Source organism: Pavona decussata, unplaced genomic scaffold (assembly GCF_977016875.1).
Source record: "Pavona decussata unplaced genomic scaffold, jaPavDecu1.1 SCAFFOLD_134, whole genome shotgun sequence".
NCBI lineage: Eukaryota > Metazoa > Cnidaria > Anthozoa > Scleractinia > Agariciidae > Pavona > Pavona decussata.
The window spans coordinates 1844451-1870000 of record NW_028145547.1 but is presented as its reverse complement, the minus strand read 5'-3'; the positions used below and the strand labels follow the sequence as shown (position 1 = coordinate 1870000).

The window sequence follows — 25550 nt, the reverse complement described above, 5'->3', positions numbered from 1 at the left end:
ATCACTCCAATCACACCGCGCGTACTATATACTAACTGAAAGATAAAAAATAAAAATAAAAAAAACATTTTTACTTCTTTCGCCGTTTCTCTATGCGGTAAACATACATATACATACATGTTTTATTGATAGTTCCTCAAAAAGGCTTTCCAACAATCAATTACAATAAATATTGATTACATTAAATAGCCATAACAGTCAGAATAGAAATTTCAAATAAAAATAAAAACAAAAACCTGTAACAAAACTGAATTGACAGTCACCGGGACGATACCGGGAGTCGACACCGGGAGCTTTCTGTTGTAACAGAAATAGGTGCAAAACGCACCTTTTCATCTACAAACGAACAAAAACCTGTACGACATCACATCACGTGCTCATCTTCAAATCTTATATACATGATACAGTACCCCAGAAGCAAGGTACAATACATAGGAGGACTAAACGACATCTCACCGACAGATTTGGTGAACGCAGACGCGCAATCGAAAAAGCCCTTAAACAATGTCACATCCAACTACATTCCTCCCTTTTTGATCACTTCACTCTTCCTGGCCATTCAATTCATTCATTCCCCTGGAACTCATCAATTGCAACAGAGACGACATTCGGAAAGCTAGACAAGCATTTTTATTTTCCAAGGGAAAGACTCTTGAACCCTACTGATAGGATGAACAGACGCGATGACTCTCTATTTTTATAATGGCTTCTGTACACGACACGTTTCTGCTTTCTATGTTTATCGACCAATCAAATCTCAACTTTTCATGATATTCATCACTTTAAATATTGTAACCGTTTATTTCCAATTTTTACTAAGCTTTTTTCAGCCCCTGAAGAAGGTTAGTTTTGTATAACCAAAATTTTGGGCAATAAATTCCCTTGTTAGCTGCCCGATCAGCCATGTATTTGATTTTACATTTTATTCAACATTGCTGATCCTGATATACACAAAGATCCGACTTCAAAATCATGGACACATTGATCGTTCGAATACTGTAGGATGCTGGGTATCAAAAAAAGACCCTGGCACGGGAAGTCAGCGATTTTGTGATGCGGCTGTAATTTAGTCGGGATTACGTTGACAGGAAAGGTACACATCCCTTCTTTGATTCTATGGAGGAATTAGGACACTAAGGATGATTTCAAAGGATTTTTTCCCGCTTCGTGCTTCGGGTTTCGTTAAAAGGACTGCTTGGCTTTGCGCTGGAAACTTGAACGACAGAAACTCGCCGAAATCGCTTCGAAGCGGCTTGAAAAGCTAAATGACAAAGAATAGAACAAAAAACAGGGTTAGTTGACTTTACTGACAAAAAAACGTTTATTTCTACAATTGTATACAAATCTGTTGCGTTCCCATACAAATAAATATAATTGAAACGGCTCAAACCGTTGTAACACAGCATAAATAATCCCGCAATTTCGCGATTCAACGAACGTCTTCAGTGAAAATACTCGTGTAAAAACTTGAAGTAAAATATAGCAGTGAAAATAAAAGAGAATTTAGTTAGGGTCACAGTGAAATTAATCTGCATATTAGCAATGCGCTTTGTCGCTCCATTTACAGGGAAACTGAAAACATGTCTGAAACCGTTCTGTTCGCATTTATTCTGGGCTTTCTTCTTCCCGTATGATATTACAATGGATCGATCACAAACATTAGAACGCAGCTACGAATCATTATACTAATTTTCTTATTACATCAAGGAATCTCTGTCAGGAATAATTACACTCGGTGTTACTTTCTGGGACTCGTGTATTCTCACGAGCACTTTTAACTTTTATGACACATGTCGCGGGGACTCTCCAGCAGCAGCCGTTTTTATTGGAAAAATCTTGCTGGAAAGCAAGTGTTGTTCAATATAAAATCGTTGTCATAAAACAAGCAATTTTGTTTTTAGGAGAGCTGACGTCGACAGCTGTTTTTTTTTTTTTTTTTTCCTTTTACAGCAAAGGCGAGCACGTTTTTTGAAGCAACTGAAGCTATATTGGAATCTTGTTTTGTGTCTTTTGATAGCTTCCGGGTTTTGTAGTTTTGACTGAATTGCTCGCGATAACTAGAACTGTGTCTTTTTATAGAATGCCACAACTGACGCAATAGTGTTGTAATGATAATATGATACTGGGTTCATCAAAATTTAAACAGTTCCTTTACAGCTTCCGGGTATTTTGGTTTCGTTTTCAATATCTTGAGGGAATTTTCCGCATACCCCAAGGCAGTCAAGGATAATGGTTGCACTGTTCCTTTAGACTTTAAACGTTGTCATTTATCAAAAGATTCCTTTCACCGTCAAACATCTTGTTCCAGAAGAATTTCATCACGGAATAATAAAATGTAGCTTCTGCAGCATTCAGCACTACAGCAATGACCTGCACTGCAGAAGAGATCCCTCGAGAGTAGTAAAGCCCAGTCACTTGAAAAGCAGCTTGTGCTGAAGTTATAATAAACAGGTAGAAATATTCCAAAATGAAAACGAGAACCGACAAAACGTAAGCACCATGCGCCACGCGGAATATAGGAACTGTAGACGTCTTCCAAGGGGTGTAAACACCATTCCACAAGTCCACAACAAAGGTAGAGGACACCTCCATGGCAATATACCCAATTTCAATCAACTCGCTCATTGCTGGTAGCTCACTGGAAATGACGACAATCTTGGACGTAACAGTGGCCAAGAGTTGAAAGAAAAGAGACCAGAACCGAGCGTGCTTCGAGTTTAATCGAAGAGTGAAGAGATATCCTTTATAACCAGGCACTTTTACGAGAACTGCGATGACAATCAAGGTGTTGATAACTGAGGCCGTCTGCCACGCAACTTCCAGTTCATCGGCGTGTAAAAAGCGTGTGAAGTTCTTGCAATCGTAACTTGAATGTTTTTCACGGAACAGACAGTCAGTGGCGTGAATACTGAACAGAATTAAAGCAATGAATCTCCAAAGAAGAAGGCCAAAATAAGCCACGAACGCCGTTATCTTGATACAAACTTCACGGCAGCACAAACGGTTCTTTTTTGTGTCAGGGGGCTGCGAAAAATCACCGATACTATCAGCGATCTCTGTGTCTTCCATCAGTTTCCTCTGGCAAGCGGGTAAAATAACTTGGTGTTGAAAGGAAGGAATCATTAACGTACTAAAAGGTGCGGGCAGCTGTTTGCGTTTGAAAGCCTGTGAACAGTACAGCAAGAAGTCGATTCACGTGATTCATGTATGATATTTTCAACTTCACCCGCAGGTTTTTTTTTCCGACTTCGGATTAATTTGCATATTTTATTTGTGAGCCGTACATCATCGAGCATAGCTATCCTGAGAATCTGATTGGTTGATATCCGACTTTCCCTCGTCGCGCTGTCAACGGAAAGTGTCGATCGAATTTGTAAAACTGTTTCTCCTTCTTTGCAGCAAAACCGGAAAAAATACAATAGCTTTTGTGTGGGAATTCTGCATTAAATTAAAGAACCATTATTCTTTGAAAATTCTTGTTCACAGTCCAAAAAGTTGTGGATTAATGTTGTAACTCTTGTTTTGGATCCATTTGCAAAATCAGAACTAGTTCTCGACACTTCCTTGCTTCAACACCGGACTAAGTTGTAAAGGATAAGCACAAAAAAAAACGAAAACAAAAACAAGCTAAAAAGCGTGTGTTTGCGGTCAAATGATCAGTATTCCCGGAAACGTTTAAATTTCTAAACATGATCAGCATTTGCCGAAACTTGGGGCTGTAGAAACTGTCAGGCTAAAAAGCCCTTCCTAAATTTTACAGCAATGTTTATGGGTATATTTATAGTGAAAAGAATTTAAACTCACGACCTACATGCTCAAAATTTACGGGCTTCAAGTGATATTGAAATTCAATGTTGTGTTTGCGTGTTTCGTTTACATTATTTCGCCACGTGTCTCCCGTTGGTCAGATTCTTTTGATTAGTGATCAGTCACCCAAGGTTTTTCTTGGAAAGTCTCGTGCGCGCATGTGAACGTACCATACTTCCAGCGTTGATAATAACAATTCTGACTTGTTTTTCGTATTTCAATTAAGTGTTGCGACATACTTAATTTTCAGTATTGTGGCTAGCGAATTATGAATAAACTGCGAACCTTGTGGCCCGGGGGGGGGGGGGGGGAACTCCCATATGGAACAGACGGGGATGCTCGTCGGAAATTTTGAATTTAACCCCTAAAGGAGACCATCTGGGCGTGGCTCAAGCTTTTTGTGACCCCTAAAGGAGACCAATCTGGGCGTGGCTTAAGCAAATTTTGACCCCTAATGCGGTAAACAAAACAAGTTGAAAAGAAAATTTGACTTCTGTTTCCCTTCGCGTAATTCTGTGTTTCTTCACGGAACCGTAAACGAGACCTTAGCGGCTTAAAATATTGGCGCTTTGCCCGGAACACCCTAAGCGAGACCAAAATCCAAAATTTACACCCCTAAGCGAGACGACGAGCATCCCCGTCTGTTTCATATGGGAGTACCCCCCCCCCCCCCTTCCCCGGGCCTTGTGGCCGCCAAGTTATTATCACCGGCGTGGATGGTTTATAAATTTTCAGGTTACTCTTTTACTCTTTTATCGGGTCGACGTAGGACATGTATTATGCAGGCCCATTTGCTCGTGAATAACTTCAAGGACTTCACGTTCTTTCACACGTGAATACAGCTGTTTCGACAAAGGTTATTCAAAAAAAGCGTAAAAGCGTACGGGACAATTTTTTAGTTTAGTTTAGTTTATTTTTTTGCCATAAAAAGTGTACAAATGCAAATTATTATTATTTAATAACTAATGGCGAGGAAGCCAAAGGGAAGCCACCGGACTTATAAGGAATGGGCTCTCTTAGTTAAGTAATTAGAACAAAGTATACATGGGACCAAAATCAATGGCAGAGCTACAGTAAATCTTAAAATATATTACTTAGTTTTATTAATCATAGTTAGGCTAAAAAAAAGCGAAAATGAAAGAGAAAAGCAGAGGTAAGTAAATAAATAAATATATAAATGAATATTTATGATAAGAGGAATGCTTTCAGCTTACTACAAAAGGAAGCGGTACTTGTTGTATTTCGAATTTCAGGGCTAAGAGAGTTATAAAAATTCTAAGGACCTTGGAAACTGATGGAGAACTTTCTTATATTAGTCCTGCATTGTGGTAGATAAAAAAGCTCCGAACTTCTAGTGCCATAGGAATGCACTTGGCGTGTCACCAAAAACATGTCATTGAAGCTATCAGGAAGTAAGCCAGATTTATATTAGTACATAATTGTTAAGTTTTTAAATAAAGGTTAAGTGTGAGCATCGAAAGCAGTCCTCGACATCATTCTACTATGCCGAAAGGTAGTCTGGAAATACCCAATAACTTTCAGTAAAAGCTCTGAATGTATTCTGAGCTTTTACTGAAATTTATTGAGTATTTTCCAGACTACCTTTCAGCATTGTCGCGTACATTTTTATGCTAGCTTTTTTGGGCAACCTTTGTCGAAACAGCTGTATATCAGTAGAAACTGTACGGAAGATGAGTTCGCCTTAAAACGTCTTCCTTAAACTTGTTTTAATGACTCCCAAAGGTTGTTTACTGTGTTAGGTATATCTGACCAGTTTTCAGAACAATTCGACTGACCATGTTCGTCATTGCTAGCTTTTCTGACAGTTTTCACGGTCGCCGTTTCGTGCAGATTGGTCTACATTTTATAATTAATTTCTACATTAACCGGAAATAAGTAAAAGTGAATTGATCGAGGAAGGGATGCGCTCCACAGGTCGCGTTTCGCCTGTAACAGGTTTCGTGGACAACATTAATATTTTTATGCGTTTGTTACGGAAGATTTTAAATCTCTTTATCCTAATATTGGACGCAGGCCTCAAGGTCACAAAATCGAGATTGGAGCAATTGGGTCAAATTCATGATTTGAACATAGGGATACCAACTCCCAGATGAATTCATACCGTGGTTCTTTTCAAGGTTCTTTAACTCATAAGGAGTTTCATATAGTTATCCCGGGACGCAATAAGTTTGTATCGCTTGCAGTGCCCAGAGCAAGAGTCCAGCTTGGTCAGACCAAACCATAGCAGTGGTCTAAAGGCCTACTGAAGAAAGTTGTGTATGGATTGGTGGCCGACTACCGTTCTCAATTTTTGGCACAGGATCTTGGAGAAAATCCATGTTTTTTCGCACTATTTGTCCCGTGCAGACCACTCCATTTAAAACGACCTTCTCGGCCATTACAGTACTTTGTCTTGTCATTTTTCTCGTTCTGCTAACAGTACCTCTAGTTAAGAAAAATAAGTGACCCGCAGTCGATCATAATGCTGGCTCACCTAAATACGACCACCAGCTGGCCGTTAAATGTTTAAATGTAAAAGTGTCACTGATCAGAGACTGACTACCTGTGGTTGTATTAACCCCAGTACCCACATACAGATTCTCTTCACCGTTTTCTAAATATACATTATGGAACTATTTGGGAGAATCAAGATCAACATCAAGACATTGTGGTCGGTTCATTTCCCTTACTCTCATCACCTGTATGTTTGATTTGGCAGGGATGTTGCAAGGAGAAATTAGATCTTGGTCACTGTTTGAGTTTGTTTGGGTTTAAGGGCCAACTCTGCGCAATCAAATTTTGATGTAACGGCGATGTTGTTGATGGTGCCTCTTCTGTGAACTTAAGCTAGTGACAATGTTACACGGCTTAGAACCTCCGAAGATTTCCTATGATTCCGATTCTCTGTCGAAGACGAGCCGAACATTTCCGAAGAATTTAAATTATAATTACAGTACATGTATAATCAAACCTGTTACATCAGATTCCACATGTAACTGGTTATTGGCTGAACCGGTGGTAGTAAACTGGTCGATGGTCGGTACGCCCATCAGGGTGTATTCTCTTGTTTTCCATGACCATGCTCAAACCTCAACTAGCAGTCATCGCATCCCCGATTTAAACCAACTTGTGAGTCCTGTTTACGAAAAAAGGATGTCTCTTGGCCCCTATTAATGCAACTACAAGGTACGGATTGACCCGCTCGCTTGATCTCAAAAGGTGTAAAATTTCAAGTCGTTATTGTGAATTAATTTAACGCACTTGAGTCTTGATTTTCGAAGACGTTTGAAGGATTGTTTCACAATGTTTAAGCGATCGAAATGTTTGTGTTAAGTTAACATTTTTCGTGGGATTTAAAGTCCTCTCTCCGCAAATATTTGCATTAACCTGATTACAATCAACATGGTCGAGGCGGTAAGCTACTTGATGTGTTTAACACTCCGTTAGCAGTTGTACACTGACTACATGTTCCTGAACTTGGTGTGAGAATTTTCCCGGTCTATATTATTGCGGTGAAACTTCCCGAGAATCATTTTTGTCAGTTTTATTTAATACTGGGTGGTGAAAGAAGTGATGCTTTCAGCAACACTGTGCCCTCTCAACCATAGATTGACACAGTACCGTTACCAGTAAAATATCTCCAGTAGTAATACCTCTACTATAATTTTACTAGTGACGATAATACAGTATCTTGTTATGTATCTGATAAGTCTCGGGTGGGTAGATTATGCCAAGTAGTTGTTGAAATGCAGCTCTCAGCCCGCTCGAATTTGTTTCACAGTAATGCCATGTTGAACTCATTGTGAACTCCAAGGCTACGGCTCTAGAACGTTTTTTAAATGAGCAATGTCTAAGCAACAACCGTGGACGATAATCCTGCTGGTATACGTTGAATCGATTGTTGATCTGACCGGCTTAACAAATACAAATGATAAGAGAGGTAGAGACCGATACAACGTAGGATTACGTTTTAGAGGTTACTATATTTCGGCTGGCCGCACCAGCCCCCACGCTTCTCCAGGTACAATGAGAATTTGCAATGAGATATGCGCTTATATTACAAGTATTTGCGCAATAACGGAATTTAGTAAATCTAAAGTGATTGACAGTCAGTAAAAGATGAAGCAAATGAAATAATTAAAAAAGGAAAAAAGCTAGTAAATTTCGTCTCGAATATTCAGGCCATGTGGCAGAATTGTTCCGCCTTTTGAGGTAAGAAAGGCTTCCCTGGTTTGGGAGATTGGGCAGGCGACCACTCCGCCACGGCCGTACGTTATCGAAAACTAATTGATCGGCCTTCGACTAGTAGGATTTTCCACAGACTTTATGCTCCATTTGTAACATTATATTCTCTTATTTTAATACAGTGTTCCTTCAAGATTTAGTCGACTTTTCTACATTTTATGTTAATTGCAAGCCGCGCGTAGTACGATTGGCTAGAAACAGAAACAGGTACCCCAGCTAAAACTTTATTTTATTGATCAGGATTTGTTAACAAGAACATAGAAGCTTCTGTTATTCCTTCGATGACGACATTGCAAATGTAAAAACCCAGTACCCAAACGTTATTTGGAAGGAAGTGTTTATTTTGATGTTTACTTCTCTGATGGAAATCTTAAGAAAAATCAGTCCATATGACTGACATTTGCCGTCTTCAGAATTTGCAAAACAAAAAAAACAAATTTAAGCTACAACCTTGGGAACTTTTAACGAAAGAGTTGGGGGCACGTTTGTTTTAAGCTCAGGTTTACTATTGATTAGGGTGGTGGTGGGGGGGGGGAGGGAGGGGGTTCATTCTCATTAATACCTTCCAATGTTGTAGATCCTCGGAAACGAAAAAAATATTGTGCTGAAGTTATCTCTTAAATCCTCGAAGAAAGGCTCTTTGTCTGCGTTTTCTGTATATACGATGTATGATTTGCCAATTGTGAAAAGACATTGCTTGATAAACGAAGCCGGCTCTTACGGTAACTGAAAATACTTCCTTGACCAGTAGCCGGCAGACACCACCGAAAATTAAAGTTAAAATGAATAAATGAGAGATCGTCGCAGTTATGTACGAAAGTTATATGTTTAAAATATATGATTTTTATTTATTCATATCCAAATTAAAGTGGATCAGAAACATTTTGCTCCACAACAAATATTGCGTGGGTGTGCAGAGGGTTAACCATTTACGTCAGTGAAAAAAAAAATGCCTCCTGTTTGTGGGGGCTTTTATTCTCATTTGAGCAGAAATCGACACTTACTTTTGACAGCAGGGCTTTTTGTTACAGGTAGACTATCTTTCTCACATTCGTCATAAATTCTAATTGTAGCTACATCTGTTGAAGACACGCACCCTGTCGATGATATACCCTTTTCAATTTAGATCGCTTGCTTGCTGGGTATCAATTTCTTTGGAAACCTGAACAAACACTGAATAAAAAAATGATAGGGACGCGGCGTCCATAGGATTTGTGCCCTTGTAGAGTTTGAGAGAAGTGTTTTTCGTTCGCAGTTCTTAATGTATGCCAACATGGTAAATGTGTTACGGGCCATTTTTCAGTAAAAGAAGATTTCACCCAGTTTAGGAAATATCGAAGTCAAGTAAAACACATGGGTGCTGAACACCTGCTGTTCTTTCGAATAAGAAATGAGCTTCAGTTTGTAAAAGGCGCCAAAATTAATTTATTTCTTTAGAATTTCCTCCATTTGTTAAGCTTACGCAACGGCAAGTGAATTTGAATTGTCGCAATACTATTGGCTACGGGTCTTATATGAAAAATGTTCTTCAGTAATAGCTCTGGAGTTCTGCCTCTAACAGAATGAGTCAAGATATCCAATAAACGCCGCTACGGTTCCTATGAAGAAGATCTGGTCCACTTGATGTAAAAGATCCCGTTCGGTAGCAGGGCACCTCTTGCACACGTGAGGAAAGAGCTGAGCAAAATGCCTCGCGAAGCAGATAGCTCAGCCGTTTCCTGTCGTGTGCGGTGAAGTTTTGGTGAGAATTTCGCCTCGCGAGGCGAAATCTCAAATATCAAACATGTTGGATATTTGAGATTTTGCCTCGCGAGGCGAAATTCTCACCAAAACTTCACCGCACACGAGAGGAAACGGCTGAGCTATCTGCCTCGCGAGGCATTTTGCTCAGCTCTTTCCTCACGTGTGCGGCGGGCTTTAGCCACAGGGCTAAAATGTCCCAAGCGCCCCTGTTGAAGATGCAACTAAAATCAAGGCTGAGCCCGGAGTATTCTAATTCGTTTTTGGTTGCACTTGACATAAGACATGTTAAGGTAAAACAAGAGGATAACGAGTAACATGCAAACAAAATTAAATTAAAATTTACACATCATAAGTTTCTCGCTTTGGCCGCAAGAAACATTTACTTTGCAGGTCGTGTTTATATTGATACAAAACAATGGAGATCGCAAGTTACCCAGCGACCAGGAGCCAAATTAAAAATTACAGAAGCTTAATTGGAATCAGGACGTTCTAGTCTGAGCACATATGCCGTGCACAGGGGAGTATCTGCCGTTTTCGCTCCAGTAGGCCTGCACCTTTCAAAAGCTCTATTTTCACTGGACCCTGATAACCTGCAGCTGCATTGTTTTTTAGGGTTGGGAGCATTGTTCTGTTGTTCATTCTTTTGTCCTCGCGACACGACCATCATGAAGGCATTGCAAATGATCGGGTGAATGATGCAGGTCGCCTCTTTTCGTTAAGTGTTTTTTTATATGGAAAACGATAAAACAGTATGCACGCCTAGGAAGGTGTTGTAAAACGTTAACATTGCTTTGTTTGGGGCAGTCTAACTATTCTCGCTAGGGACAAGTTTCCCTTTTTAGGTACATTTATAAAAACAATACTTATCATGTCCTCCCCAGTGAGTAGTCTGACCCAGTAATGGAAGGCCAAAATGAAATTTGAGAAAATGGTCTTCGATAATATATAAGTAAAAAAAAGTAATTAAAGCCGAGAAATTTTCATCTGTACTCTCGATGTAAGGGAGTTGCTTTATCTATAACAGCTACATTTTGAACAGTGGAAAAGGACTGATCAATAAGTTTACATCATTTTACGCGCTCGATGTTAGCATAAATTACCAATGTTTATTGTAGGTCAAAATGAAATTTGAGAAAATGCTCTCCGATAAAAGAATAAAAAAGTGATTACCGCCGACAAAAATTTTCATCTGCTTTGTAAGGGAGGTGCATCATCTATGACAACTACATTTTGAGCAATGACAAAGGAAAATCAATATAGTAAAGTCAAACATCTTTTCAGAGGTCCTTTATTATTCAAATTGTGACGCACTCAATGTCACTCAGGCGGAAAAAGGTCCGCATCGTTAAAATAGCATAAATTAGTATACGTGTTGTTTGATGTTCCTCGTCAAGGAGAACTCGAACAGACGGGTATAACCGTATTTGAGTTCAGTCACAGTGCAGTTCTCTTATGAAGAAAGGAACCAAGTTCTAAAACAACTTTGTTCTGTCTTTTTTCCTGTTGATATCTAGTTGTTCAAAGCCCTTTAGTCTACATATATAGACTAGAGCTGTGTTAATTGAAACTCGCCGGCGGTGATCATTTTGTTCAGACCCGACTTTGTGCCGCAATGGAGCCCGAATTCACCAGCGACGAAGACGAATCTGGAGAAGAGGACGGATTTTCAAAACCTGTGTCAGAGAACATCGACGAAGAAGGGTTTAGCCGGCGCGATCACATCAAAATTTGTATCAGTTTTGGCGGGATCGCCATGCTCCTTCACTCGTTCTTCACGGTCGTCCTCTCCGCCTCGCAGGATATACTAGCGGGAACGTACATACCAACTACTACAATTCTCGCTTCGCATGTTGCCACAATGGTAATCGTTACTTCGTTCCTACCCTGGTGTATGCAGAAAATTCCCTACTTTTGGCGTACGTTGATCGTCTTTGCCGCCATGGCTTCCGGAACTGTAGTGTTGATCACGGTGAAGAGTGTTTACGTGAAGATTATAGGGGTCTCGCTGAACGCGCTGGCCCATGGCTTGGGGGAGATTTCGTTTCTCGCGCTGAGCGCGTTCTATGGAAAGTTCTCCATCACCTCTTTCGCTGCTGGAAGTGGAGCTGGTATCCTACTCGGGCCAATTTACTTTACAGGTAGGTTGAAAGAAGCCTTCCACGGCAATACATCGAGATCTAGAACTATTATGCAATCCTATCTGGACTATCACCGCTTTACTTATTAAAATTTAGATATTCCCAGCGCATTTATTAGTATTCCCAAATCTAAATGGGACTTTACTTTCGGACATATTCTATGTGATATGTAAGACCCAAAAAAGAAGACTCAGACGGTCTTTTTTTTAAAGAGGATATCTCTTGAGTACTGACGTGTGCCTATTACACTGAAGCAACGTCGAACAATTCAGTATTTGTCTTCACCCAAAGTCGGGGCAAAATATCACTACACAACTTTATTCCGAACCCCAGAGGAAGACACTGGCGCTTTAGAAATGTGGTTAGGCTCGACAAAATCTAATAGCGATTGAAAACGTCGAAAGGCAAATAGCAAGATTCGCCTGTTTATAATACTATATGTTAATTACAAAAGATTGTTGGCCTTTCAGCATGTTACTTAGCAGTATATGACATTTCTAGCTGACAATGTTTGTACATGTATATGGTGATCGAGGGAGGGGGGGGGAGCTTTCATTTTGTAGGCACACTGAACAGGGCAGGATTCTCATCGGATCATAAGTTCAAGTTTATAGTCGAGGCGTGTAACAAAATTCAATGACCCAGATGGGTTCGCTGCAGCCTGCCTGATGTACCATCAACGACAAGCTTTGTTACTAAATTAAAAAGTTAACAAAGTTACACTTAATTTACAACATCATATATTAATACAAAAGAGGTAACATTTACTCAGAATAACTGAAAAGCTAATCGAGCTGAATAAAACTAGATAATGTTCTAATATAGAAGGTAGGTTGCCGGACACTATAAAAGCTTTAGCAATGCAATTGATTAATCGTTAAAAAAAGGGAAAAAATGGCCAGTTGAGATCATTTTCCAATGGGAGTGCATAAATTTCCCTTCTTAGTTGCACCCTGTTTTCGATGATGATGTGCGGCGCTCATGGTTCCATCCGAACTGGACAAAAAGAACTGATGCATTCCGGCTTAATTAGGACTGCTCAGTATTGCTCTCGTCTATTTCTCAATACAAACTTCATGACGACTACCTTTTCCTGTTTTAATATTGGTTCCAGCGCCTCATATCTTCATTCGTTTCTTTCTTTTTTGTTTTGTTTTTCATAGACGTTTCAAAGACTTTCTTACCTAGTCGAGAATTTTGTAGAGTCTCGTGGACATGGCATTGTATCAGACTTGAAAATGACGATAGAACTAGAACAACGGAAGGACCAGAAAACAGATAAAAAGATAGTTTCTACTGTTTTAGTATTTAGCTTACCTCGTCCCTGGGTAACTGGCCTTCGATCTCATAGCCTTCCGCGGATTCGCTTCTCGCCCTAAAACCGTGATATATTTTTAGGGTTTTTTCTCCACTGTCAGTTTGAAAAAAGAGACAGTTTACACTGAAAATGCCTAAAATATAGAGATTCTATTCATTCTACTGAAATTAAACTTGTGACACATTTTTAGTTTAGTTTGAAAAGCTCGGTCTCTCCTCTGTCGTATAGGCATGCTTTTCCGTAGTACGTAACCGCCGGGGCCAAGCGCGAAAAAATACAGGCGAGCAAGTCTGCCGTCTGATTGGTTGAGAAAGTGGCGCGTGCTTTGCTAGCCAATCACAAAGCGTAGTAAAAGCAAATTAAAAGGGACGCAAAAAACTTTTGACACTCAATTGAAAACCCTTCTAAGTGCAGGAAACTAGCTCTCGCCCTCTCGATATACTATTATACTGCGCATCTTGTCAGTTCCAATACCTTACGTCACAGTTGGCTGTGCGCCAAGGTGACGGCGGAGGACTAGGCTGGCAAAATTTGCAGTTTTATAGGCAGTTCAGTCATAGTGACCTCACAGATGGCAAGTACTTAATTTCTCTTTGTGCGGTGAATGGCCAATTCGTCGGACTTGGAGTGCACAGTTTAAATACGTCCTAAAAACTTGAGAACGGTACTAAAGGAAGCAAGATTATTGTGAGCGCGACTACAGAAAGATTACGGATGGAAAGTTATGTTCTAAAATCCGGTCTAAAATGCAAAATGTCTGTTAAAAACAGTTGTGCTTTAAAACAGTACCGCTGCGAACTGGTAATAAACAAATATAGATAAACCACCTCAACTGCAACGGCTGCCATCACTGTAATTACACCGGCCCAATTTCGTTTGTCTTGGTAAACCATTCTGTTGGGAACACGAAAAGAAAGCACGTATAAGAGCGCTTCTCAGTAAATTTCACCCTTGAAGCAGGTTCCCAAAAGTGGACTTTCTGTTGTCTTCACACTAGTCATAATGTAGTCTGTTAAGAACTTCAGTGAGGCCGGTTTCGCGGCGGCCAACGCCCTTCCATTCGGTATAGATAAGCCCTAATTAAAGGGCTTGTAGATAAGGGGTTTTTAAGTATTTTATTCCACTCCCATTTGATAATGACTTCTTCACAATTTTCCCCGTGATTACGCTTCACTCAGGCTGTTTCAGTTCAGTAAAGTTGATCTAACAACGGATTCTACACTCTACACTCAAAACTTCATTGATCCGACGATAAAATCACAACTCAAGGCATGTTCTCCTTACGTGGCCTCTTCCCGCCACTCACTCAAAATCATGTTAATTTATGCTCATAATTTAATTTGTAACAGGGCTCAAGTGGAGAAAGCACATATAGCTTGTGTTTTCAGTGTTCTGGTATATCAAACTGCATGATTCCCATTATTACATTTTTAACCTGCGATCAAGCCCTATATTCGTTTCCGTTGATAAGCCATTTACGTGGGCTACGCAAAAGAAAAACAAGATTTTAGCGAGGGAGCAAATAACAGAAAATAAGAGCGCTGTTAAAATTGGGCACGTCTGCAGGTTGCAGGTTTTTCTAATTTTCCTTGTTCTCGTTTTTCTTCCCAACAGCTATGACTTCCTGGGCTTGCATCTCGCCTCAGTTAACTCTCATCATCATCTCGCCCGCCACACTCCTCATTCTGTTATTCTACTACATGCTCGACAAGGACCGACTTAAGCCTTACGCCTTATTGGATACCTACAAGAAAATCAAGTCCAGCGACTCCGAGAGCTCAGAAGACCATCTCCATGACAAGAACCCTTTCGATCTGTCTAGTCGGGAAAAATTATCGGCCACTTGGGAAATCACGCCATTTATGGTCGCGCTTTGCACGGCATATATCGCGCAGTACATCACAATACAAGCAGTGTTTACCACGATAGCTTTCGAAGATGCGCCGTTCGCGCCAAGAGACCATTACGTGTATTACGTACTACTAAACGGTATCGGCGAGTTTATACTACGCTCGTATTTGAGCATAGTGGCTTGGGCAAAGCCCGAGTTAGTACCCCGCCTTGTTGTGAAGCGTACATGGATTTTTTCGCTTATTTTGCTAGCTATTATGGCCTTTTCAATCTGCGCTTCGTATTACCGGCTCTTCGATACCGTCTGGTCGGTTTTGTTCCTGTGCTTTCTAATAGGATCGTTTTCGGGTTTTGTTTTCGCCAACACTGTCTGTGCAGTACCACTTGTGGTGACTCCAAAGTACAGGGAATTCTGCATGGGTTTAGTGACCATTGGAGAGTCAGCTGGGGTTTTAATTGCTAGCTTCGTCGGTCTTGCTGTCGAGCCGGTTCTGAGAAAGCACTGCTCTGGTATCACCAACACTCGCTCAGCGCTTTGTTACACCAGACACAAGACCTACAAATGGAACTCATCTGTTTGCTCTACAAAACGTTCAACACAAGCTTGAATACCAGTAATTTTCTAACGTCTACCAAGTAACTCTGAAACCCAAACTCCAAAAACCAAGCCATTACACCTAGCCAATCACATCCTCGGAGGCCAGGGACATAAAGTGGCGGCGAGAAAATTGCTTTTTTTTTCTTCCGAGTTTTCCTCGCCGAATTTTTTCCGTCTGTTTCCTTAGCCTGCTTGGCAAACGTGAGAAAGCGCGATGGAAGATGGCCGATCCTTCTTTCTCTTCCATTTTCTAACGCCTGCCTGCAGACTTCTGTTTTCTCGACCCCGCTATCATCGGCCTGGGTCTTCGAGGATGAGCCGAACAAATGAATAAATAACTGCTAAAAAAATAAATAAATAAATAACTAGTTTTATTTACCCTCGGCAGTGTTTATAGCACAAGTGCTAGTGGGGCCGAGCATTTAAATTCATAAAGAAATAATACAAATTGAAAACAACATGGTTAAAAATCCCAACTGGCAGGAGGCAGACCAGCTGGCTATTTACAAGCGCGCCCGCAGCTCTCGTTCGTTCGTTTGCGATCCTTCGCAACTCGTGAATAAACATCGTCACGTGCTCACCAATCATGAAGTACTCTCTAGCCCGCGCGCGGACGCCCTTAGTTCCTTTAAAAGATATAGGGGACGTCTGCGCAAATGTTATCGCACCGATATGTTTTGTGCAATTTAATTAAAAGGGGAAATTACTTAAGGTTTAAATAATTTTATTAACATCTATAGTAAAGCAAACCGACAGATAAAATACTGAGCCAGTCAGAATTAGTAGCAAATTTACAACGCGTCAAACGCGGGAAAATACGTGGGTACGCAAAGCACAGCCGATTTGCACCCGTGTTAAGGGGGATTTTGACAGACGTCCCAAAATTACTTTGACAATACCGAAATCTAGGTGAAAGGATGATGAGGGTTGGGGGTTTGGGTTTGGGTATTCATAATGAAAGCCTTGCAAATATAAAGTGATCGGTGCGTTATCTCAAAGTGCTGTCGAACGTAGCGTAGCTTCTGGCTTCAGTCGTTCAAAACTTAATGGTGATAACTTTATAAAGCGGATAAGTCACTGTCCAGCGGAAAAAATGTACTCGAGCCAGGGCATTTTATCCGCTGGGTGATTATTCTGCTCCTGGCTAGTTTTGAAGTGATGTTTACAGCTATTTCAATTAACGTTGGCGGCTCAAAGTATAAAGCTGTAAGACAAGATTCTGTGGATTTTTTTATGAATAAGTTCATCAAAATCAGCTTTGCCTCGTCCGTCCAGTGAAGATATACGATGGCGAGCCATTTGGATGGAAGAAATGTTAGGATAGCAAGTGGATGAGGTGGCAACCTCTTTGAAGCCTTGATCCGACAACGTTAATTGAAATAGCTGTATTTTATGGACATTCTAAATGGGTGTAGTCTTGCAGACCTGTGTTACGGCTTTAGGAATCTGCTGGTGTTTGATAGAATACCGGCACAAACGTTCTCTCTAACCATAAACTTAGTCAATAGTAAATAAAGGTGTCTTATTTTTTCAAAGTGTTGTTTTCATTGACCAGGGAAACACATTCAGAAGGTACATGTGACTTCATTCAAATTAGAAGGAAAGAATGTAGAGAGTCGGACAGGTTTTCTGATATTTAGTAATAAACCCCTTCAGCTCAAGGCTGAAAGATTGTCCGAAAAATGAACAGTTGACGCACAAGGAAGCTTCGCGGGCTAACACGGCGACGAAATTTCGAGAAGAACTGATCAGCTAAATAAATGCAACTAACTGGTTAACTAGATTTTATTAAACTCATTGGATTGCAACAACTGGGACCGAAAACTGTGTCGTAGGTTATTTCTTCGCTTTTCTCTTCGAACAAATTCGGGCCACTTTCATCAAATTAACTAGCTAATTGGACGACGCTGAATAACCAACGCCTGATTATGTACCACGTGACGTGTTTTGTCCAATGAGAACGCGAGAAATTGATCGGTGGGTTATAATCTGTTGTGTACAAAAACGTATCCTGATTTGGCCAGCAATTTGAATGACTCCCGAGTTCAAATCTTTCTAAGGGATTCTTCTTCGTTCCTTGTAATTAGTAGACTAATGATAAATAAGCTAACTTTTGAATAATGCAAAGGGCTCCTGTGAGCCAACTTGTGAATGCAAAAGTGAATACTGGTATTAAACCGAACAGTGATACTCGCATCAAACTATGAACTATGCTACAAAGATCCGTGGACGCCATGCCGCATTGTGGGAATGTAATGTAAAAACAATTAACCAATTAAATTACACACGCCCTCTGATTCCTTCCGATACGCGAAGCAACGCAAAGTTGGACGTGTGCGTTCCTTTGGTGGTTTTCCGTGGTTGCCAATCGAGAAAAAAGCGTCCAGCTTTTCTTCCAAGAACCTCCGTATATTTTGTCCTCGCGTCGTGGTTGCGCGTCGTCTTGTTGCTGAATGAAACTTGTTCCACGTGAACGATTTTGGTTGCCTAGCACGTGACCTAAATCTTGCTGTTTTGAGCATGGTAATACCCTGTATTCCTTTCTGCGTTCAAACGACGGCTTCTGTCGCGTTTTATAACATCGGATGAAGCTTTCAATCTTGCTAAAGTTGCTATTTTGGCTTTATCCAAGTGAAGGTAAATATAGAAATACATCAAGCGTTGCGATGATTGTCGCCATGCATGAGCAGTTTTTTCAGTGTTCACATTAAACGTAATTTTGAATCGACCTTATCGCTCATGCTGGACCCCGAGTAAAATTTATCGCTGCTTCTGTCGGCGTTTTATAACATCGGAAGATGCTTTCATTCTTGCTAAAGTTGCTATTTTTGTATGGTCGTACCCGGGGTAGGTGGGGGGGGGGGGGGGACTTCGTTATAATAGGCTAACAAAAATGTGCCGTTGGATGGAGTTACATTTTTCATTTGCTTCATTCGGTATTTAAAACGTGTCTTTCACAATTTTTTTTAGGGAGGCCAGGTTCACAAGGTTAAAAATAAATGCAAACTGACTGAGGCGGAATCGCGTAATTTACATATTGAATTCAAGAGCATCCAGCAATTAGAGGCTCTTGTATGAGTAACTGAGGGTGATGTTGTTTTGGCTACTGAAAGCAAACTTGTCACTATCCACTGGGCTAGTTAGGTTTAACGTTATGTCTCGATCAATGGTTTGGCCAGCAATTTAAACGAGTCCCCAGAGTTCAAATCCTTCTAAAGGAGTCTTCTTCATTCCCTGTGATAGACCAATGACAAACAACTCAACAAAAATAATGACTACCGAAGATAGGGGGGGGGGGGGAGCCAACAAACCTTACGAAATATAACTAACCTGATCAGAACCTCTCAAACTCAGTAGTAACTTTATAATGCTAGAATAATTATTTTTTTGCATGTGCTCGTTTCAACAAAAATTACTGTAGCAACAGAAAAGAAAGCAAAATATGTTACTGAGTAGCTGTCTTTATTTTTACAATCGTAAAATTCCTCTGAAAGCAAACACGGTTCATTTTAAAGCCGAGTGACTTGCCACACACGGATCAGGTTGTCTGTGTAGCCCGCAAACAGAGTCTGGCCATCAGCTGACCAAGCAAGAGAAACACAATCGGCTGCAGGGGCCTTGCCTCCCATGTTGATAACATCTGGTCGCAGCTCATCTACAGGCGACTTGCTCTCAAGATCCTTTAAACAAGTTAGAATGAAAATCAACGACCCAAACTCTTAACAGGGGGTTTTTACACAAGAACATGATACACACGATTTCTGACAGGATTAACATTAGAAAGCCCCAATAACGAGGTGGTCATTTTACAAGGGCTTTTACTGTGCCAAGAAAACAAAATGAACATCCATTCCGCTTTACTTGATTTCAGGTTTAAGAGACTATACTGAGCCCTTCAATCTACTCTGATTGGTCAATCTGTGATACATACCCAAACCTTGATGGTGGGTCCAACAGCTGCACACAGCCAGTATCTGTTGGGGCTGAAGCACAGGGAATTCAAGATATCACCTCCCTCAAGCGTGTACAGGTGTTTTCCTTCATTTAAGTCCCACAGCATCGCCATGCCATCCTTGCCACCAGATGCACACAGAGAGCCATCAGGCGAGACAGTCACACAGTTCAGATATCCCCGGTGACCAATGTGGTTGGTCTTTAGACGGCAATTTGTGAGATTCCATACCTATTGAGCCAAAACAACAACAAATTGCCTCAGCTACTCCATTACCACATGACAAATCAACAAATAAGCTCCGTTTATCATTCCAAATAGGAAATGACTTTGTGAGACCAACTAGAAACTGTTTGTAAATTTCTCTATCCAAAAACTCTTAAGTACTAGCACTGAACAGAGATTTTCTTGGCCCCTGCCATCTTGCACAGCCCTGCCTCATTTAAGACTTTCCTGTATAGTTTCGGAATGAAAATGTGTGCAGCACCATATGGATAATAAAAAACAGTAATGGAGATAATGATATTTAATTTAACAAGGGCCCTCCAAAATATAAAACAATTATTATTATTATTTTGAATTTTGGAAGGCCCCTCAAATTTGAAAAATACATACAGTGTAGAGTAGAAAATATACAAAATAAGTCCTAATTTACTGAACAATCAGTAACATTAATTTTACAAATTGCATGTGTGCATAAAATGTAAATTGATGGAAACGTCAAGCCTGGTTTCACTAGCGATGCAAGCACAAGAGCAAGTATAACAGCTTTCTCCATATGAAAATGAATGCGATGCAAGCACAAGTAAACAGCACAAAAACAAGCCATTCACTAGTTCCAAGTATTCATGACACAGCGTACACGGCAGCCATCACACTCAAACGTCACGTGTTATTGCTACTTCCCCTCTTGCGATGCAGAGGGCAGCGCATGTGATCAAAAACAAGAAGACAAAACATTTCTAGGTGAGAAACATTTTATACGAAAGGAAGAGTCAAGGGTACTTTATCTCTACGAGAAACAGCACAATACCTTGACAACCTTGTCCCAACCAGCTGACACTATGATTGGATTGCTCGAGTTTGGAGAGAACCGTACACAGGACACCCACTCAGTGTGCCCCTCATCCTGGTGAAGAAAAAACAGTTTTAAATGTAAATCGGAGTAAAGAATTTCCTGTTAAGTGGAAGAGTACAATCGCCATGCACTTGTGACACAAAGTGAATGTTACTACAGGCAAAATGGCTGGCAATTTCTTCAACAAAGAAACTAAGATGTGTGGCATGCCTAGTAACACCACTTGACAAGGAATTTATGTCACAATTTCTGAATAAGGTAAAAAAAAAAGCACGCTTCAAGAATTGAATGCATGTAATTCTTGTGTCAGTTTCTAAAAAGACTATATTTCTTCACAACAAAGACTAACTGACATGGAAAAAAGAACTGCTGATGTTGAGCAGGAAGGAGTAGGATTTACATACAGTCGTCTGGGATGAACTTAAAGTGAGAGGAAGAGTTGTAGGATCTCCTGGCACATTACAACTGTGTAAGCAGGTAAATAATTCCACCAACCTGAATGGTATACTTGCACACCCCCAAGGTGTTCCACAGCTTAATGGTTTTGTCACGAGATCCTGACACAATCTGTCGATTGTCAGCAGAAAATGCAACACTCATAACATCGTTGGTGTGACCAACAAAACGACGCGTGGTGTCCCCACTAATAGAAAAATAAAAAGTTCAACAAAATTCATGTTAATGTTCAAATTACATATAAATTAAACTGGTGGCCACGCCTGTAACTAGGAGTTCATATATTTCTTTAAATAGTGACACAGTATCACTGTAAAACCAGCAGAAAAGCTGCAGTTTTTCACCTGAGATTTTAAATCTAAATTTGAAAGCAGCTGATTTAAGAGAACATCCTTCAATTTCTTAAATGAAAGAACAGGCTCAATAAAAATTGCCCCGAGTCCAAAAGACATGCCTCTCATACACAAGATCTTTTGATAGTACTACAGCTGTATTTCATAGCACTCCATGCATTTTACCTTTCCGTTGCAGTGTATACACTGCAGGGAAGAGTGGGAGCAGATATACCAATAATTTTGAAAGCTTCATCTTAGCCATCTTAACTCTGATACTGTACATCCATTATAGGGCAAGGCATTTAAACAAGCCTTGGTGGGGTGCTATACAGTGCACTACCTAATTACATATATCACACAATGACTTTGTAAATATTGAATTAATGGTTTAGTTTGTTACTTTAGTGGTGACAAAAATGACTGTACTTAACAAGACACTGCTATAAACTTACGCATTAAGATCCCACAGCCTTAGTGTGTTATCCCAAGAGCCAGAGAGTGCAAACTGGCCATCAGAGGACATTACAACATCAGATATAAAGTGATTGTGGCCTGTCAAAGACTTATGGGCAACACCATAGTTTGTCTCATCACGAGTTAGATTCCACACAATAAGTGTTTTATCTGGAATGGGATAGATTGGCACCACAGATAAGTCTATAATACCACAAAATAACTATTCTATCAAGTGACTAATTAAGTTATAAATTGGGGGAATGAGTTGAAAACACTGATCCCTGGGGTTTATGCACTTCCTTGAGGGATACTCCACAGATAGCACAAGGAAGCAAATGTCATTTTGCATTACTACCACTGGGTGTTCCAGTGAAAGCGATGTCTCAGTAACAACTGCAGAAACTCCGTACTCATTTTGGGTTGCTACCACTAGGTCTTCCCATGAAAATGATGTCTCAGTTACAACTGTAGAAATTCCATACTATTCCGTACTATAAAAGTACACTGTAGATCTCAGTAGAAATTCTGATTGTTTGACAACCATTTGTGGTTTTCAATGTCACTGAAAGGAAAATCGGCCACAGCTTTCTGTTGTCTCATCTAAGATTCTTTGAATCAGCACACTCTGAGTAATTTCTAAAATGTACACCAGGCTAGTCTGCCTGATTAAGACTAAGGCCAGTGAGTTATTACAATGGAGATATGCCCCAAGCTAGATGGTGGTATAATAACAAAGATGGTAGACTGACTGACACTTATCCTCATTACAGTAGAAACACACACTGTGGATTTGTCTCCTTGACTTAACCTCCAGGGCCCAGTTGTTCAAAGCCTGATTAAGCTTATCCTGGGTTAACGTGAACTTTGATTTTAGTTTATTTACTAACCCATACAAATTCTTCCAAAAGATTTTTGTCCCTCAGTTTTGCCTTAAAATTTTCTTTACCATTAAATTAAAAAAAGCCTTTAAAGACATTCTTGACGAGCAAGATGAAAACCTTGATTAACTTTAAATTGCGGATTAGCGTTAATTGGCTTTCGAACAACCGGGCCCAGTACAGGAACTCTTAATTTCCCTTTTTTTTTTCTGTTCACATTTGTGTTTGACACATTTTGTTCCTGTCACCTGTACGATTCCCCATAACAGTTTTGAACATGAACCATGAACTGGCAAGTCTCTGGTGAAAGATGGTTTGGGGGTAAGCCCTCAGGAATTTCTGTGGGTGGGTACTCCATGGAGTACTATGTTCACTAGTCCATGGGGTATTCCACAAACTGATTGTTTGTATCAGCTTCAACCTCGTTCAAAATGGTGCATTGTTTTTTACCAAGAACATGTCTATAATCCTTTATTTTATAACCACTGAACACAAAGATATTGTTCATTAATGACAGCCAAATGGCTACCCTGGATAAAGAAATGTACTTAGTATAATAGTACAAGCTAAAATGCAGGAATAGTTAGCTTACACAAGCCTCATCCCAAATTATTCAATTTCGGGAAATCAATCGGAATTTTTAGATTGGAAATATGTTTAAAAGAAAAGATTAGTATGTCAAAATTAAGCAACAAATAAATAACTTCCCAATGCGCTTAATGAGCGAATACACAAAGAATTTTTCGAGAAACCTACAAATAACCAGCGTCGACGACAAATTCAACAAGTTACACTGAGTACATACCTCGAGAACCGGACAAGATCTTGTCTGGTTCTTGAGGATTGGTGGCAATTTGTGTCACCCAACCATTGTGCCCCTTTAAAGTTCCACGAAGAGTTAGCCCCTCAGCCATGATGCCTTGTTGTACTCAACGATTTCGGCGGATTGAACACCGACTTTTACCGCGATGGCGGTCGATGAGAGAAAAGAGAAAGAGGATGGACGGGGGACATGGTTTTAGAACTGGGCACGAGACAAAAATGATGATTGAGGGGAGGGGAGGGTAACCGAGCGAAACCTTAGCTTCTTACACCAAATCGAGGCGTTCACACATGTCTGAAATGACGTGGCGACCGCCATATTGTTCTTCCCGGTAGAAGTGTGTAATTTTCTACCAGTTTTCAGTGTATATTGGCGGTCTTAGCCATAGCTGAACAATCTCTAATTCAAAAATAAGATTTTGGTACTTTTTGGTGTAATTTGGAGAACTTTTAGCTGCCATGCTAACGAAGTTCGAAACAAAATCTGCCCGAGTGAAAGGTAAGATCACCCGTAAGAGAATTCTTCCTTTGGAGTATTTTGGAACACGCATGCTTGCACAAATTGCTGACTTCCTAAATGCTAGATTCAAGTGTCTTGAATTTTATCGTGTAAAATTAAAACCACTTTTCGTCCATTTCAACTGGTTTTTTTTCTTTTGAAATTCTTTTTTATACATGATTCTTTCATTAATTGACTTCGATCATGATCAATCTTATTTTACAACTGTTTCCAGTCAGTGCCGATCCACTCAAATGTAACTTTTAAATCTTGTTAGCCAGCTTGGGAATTCAAACGTTTTTAGTTTGTATATGTACAAACATTAACTGGGTCTGATCATATCATATTGTCCCTCTCAATTTTATATGTTGCAGTAAGAGAAGTGCACGTAGAATTGAGGTTATTTATGTAGTGTTTGTTCTTTGAACTAACTTATTGTCTTTTATTACCCTGGTCCCAGAGGTTTTCTTCCTTCTTTCTCCTTAAACAGAATTAAGCCGTGAAGCGGCAGCAATGAGCAGCAATGTAGAGAGAGAGAGAAGAAAACTTCTTGTGACTATTGCACCAAGCCTCACTTTCACACAGACACCAACTGTCAAACTTACATGTATCAGATTCATAATTTAAGATGTGACCAACCAACTTAACCCTCTGGGCTTGGTTGTTCAAAACCCGATTAAAGCCAATCCACAATTAAAAGATAACCATGGTTTTCAGCACGCTCTTTAAAAATATTTTTAAAGTCTAATTTTAAGCTAACGGTAAGGAAAAGTCAAAGTCAAAGATGAGGGACAAAATCTTTTTTACAAAAATTGTTATTGTTTAGTAATTAAACTCAAATGAAAGCTCTTGTTAATCCAGGATTAGCTTAATCGGGCTTTAAACAACTAGTCCCTGATGTGTGATTACATGTGTGATCCCAAAACAATTCAAAACCCAACCAACTAGGCTTTTTAGATAGGTATGGTAAACCACTCAATGCAAACTGTTTGCAAATATTGGTCACCAGATGAAAAATTATATAGATCACAAATTTTGCCATAGACAGTTTGAAGAATGGCAATCACGTCCTTTAAATCCATGAAACCGAACAGCGCTTTTGTTTGTTGGTCTGTAGCTGCCTGATTTCTGGAAAATGATCTTCCATCTAGAACTGATTTTAAAACCTCATGGAATGGATCTTTTAGAACTGAGGCCATAGCTGACAAACTCTGTCAGTGAACAAAAGGCTTGATCGGTTGACCATTGAACATTTGCATTAAGTTTTTGTATTCATCTCGCGAGTAATTCTTCAGGCTGGTAGTGAGGGGCAAAGCTGACCTCACACAGAGCTGGTAGATGCAGTAACAAAAACCAATCAAATTGATTCATGTG

At 40.0% G+C, this 25550-nt stretch overlaps 4 protein-coding genes across 4 annotated transcripts in view; 2 read left to right on the top strand and 2 right to left on the bottom strand.

The window, feature by feature from the left end:
* Positions 1-1288: 1288 nt before the first annotated feature.
* LOC146467653 (uncharacterized) lies at positions 1289-3294 on the bottom strand. The gene has a single exon (XM_085125185.1). The coding sequence runs from the start codon at positions 3121-3123 to the stop codon at positions 2254-2256; it is 870 nt and encodes a 289-aa protein (XP_084981311.1). The 5' UTR covers positions 3124-3294; the 3' UTR covers positions 1289-2253.
* Positions 3295-11188: 7894 nt separating this feature from the next.
* On the top strand, positions 11189-16068 carry LOC146467652 (uncharacterized). The gene is made up of 2 exons (XM_085125177.1): positions 11189-11933; positions 14866-16068. Exons 1-2 carry the CDS (start codon positions 11408-11410, stop codon positions 15708-15710), a joined length of 1371 nt encoding a protein of 456 aa, XP_084981303.1. The 5' UTR covers positions 11189-11407; the 3' UTR covers positions 15711-16068.
* A 3073-nt stretch (positions 16069-19141) lies between these two features.
* On the bottom strand, positions 19142-23858 carry LOC146467651 (small ribosomal subunit protein RACK1-like). Its single transcript, XM_085125183.1, has 6 exons — positions 23661-23858; positions 21974-22145; positions 21226-21373; positions 20686-20781; positions 19632-19883; positions 19142-19380 (listed from the first exon to the last, which is right to left on the bottom strand). The coding sequence occupies exons 1-6, from the start codon at positions 23767-23769 to the stop codon at positions 19210-19212; spliced, it is 948 nt and encodes a 315-aa protein (XP_084981309.1). The 5' UTR covers positions 23770-23858; the 3' UTR covers positions 19142-19209.
* A 121-nt stretch (positions 23859-23979) lies between these two features.
* LOC146467650 (coatomer subunit alpha-like) overlaps positions 23980-25550 on the top strand; it is a 32726-nt gene continuing 31155 nt past the window's right edge. Inside the window, exon 1 of the mRNA XM_085125171.1 lies at positions 23980-24176. Within this exon, the coding sequence (XP_084981297.1) occupies positions 24137-24176 (40 nt within the window). The 5' untranslated portion in view covers positions 23980-24136. The remainder of the gene's footprint in view (positions 24177-25550) is intronic.

Coding starts and splice junctions, on each gene's coding strand:
- LOC146467652 (XM_085125177.1), top strand. CDS start 11,408: ATGGAGCCCGAATTCACCAGCGACGAAGACGAATCTGGAGAAGAGGAC. Junction 11,934..14,865: donor CGGGCCAATTTACTTTACAG/GTAGGTTGAAAG, acceptor TCTTCCCAACAG/CTATGACTTCCTGGGCTTGC.
- LOC146467651 (XM_085125183.1), bottom strand. CDS start 23,769: ATGGCTGAGGGGCTAACTCTTCGTGGAACTTTAAAGGGGCACAATGGT. Junction 21,374..21,973: donor AGGCTGTGGGATCTTAATGC/GTAAGTTTATAG, acceptor TTTTTCTATTAG/TGGGGACACCACGCGTCGTT. Junction 20,782..21,225: donor TGTGCAAGTATACCATTCAG/GTTGGTGGAATT, acceptor TTTCTTCACCAG/GATGAGGGGCACACTGAGTG.
- LOC146467653 (XM_085125185.1), bottom strand. CDS start 3,123: ATGATTCCTTCCTTTCAACACCAAGTTATTTTACCCGCTTGCCAGAGG.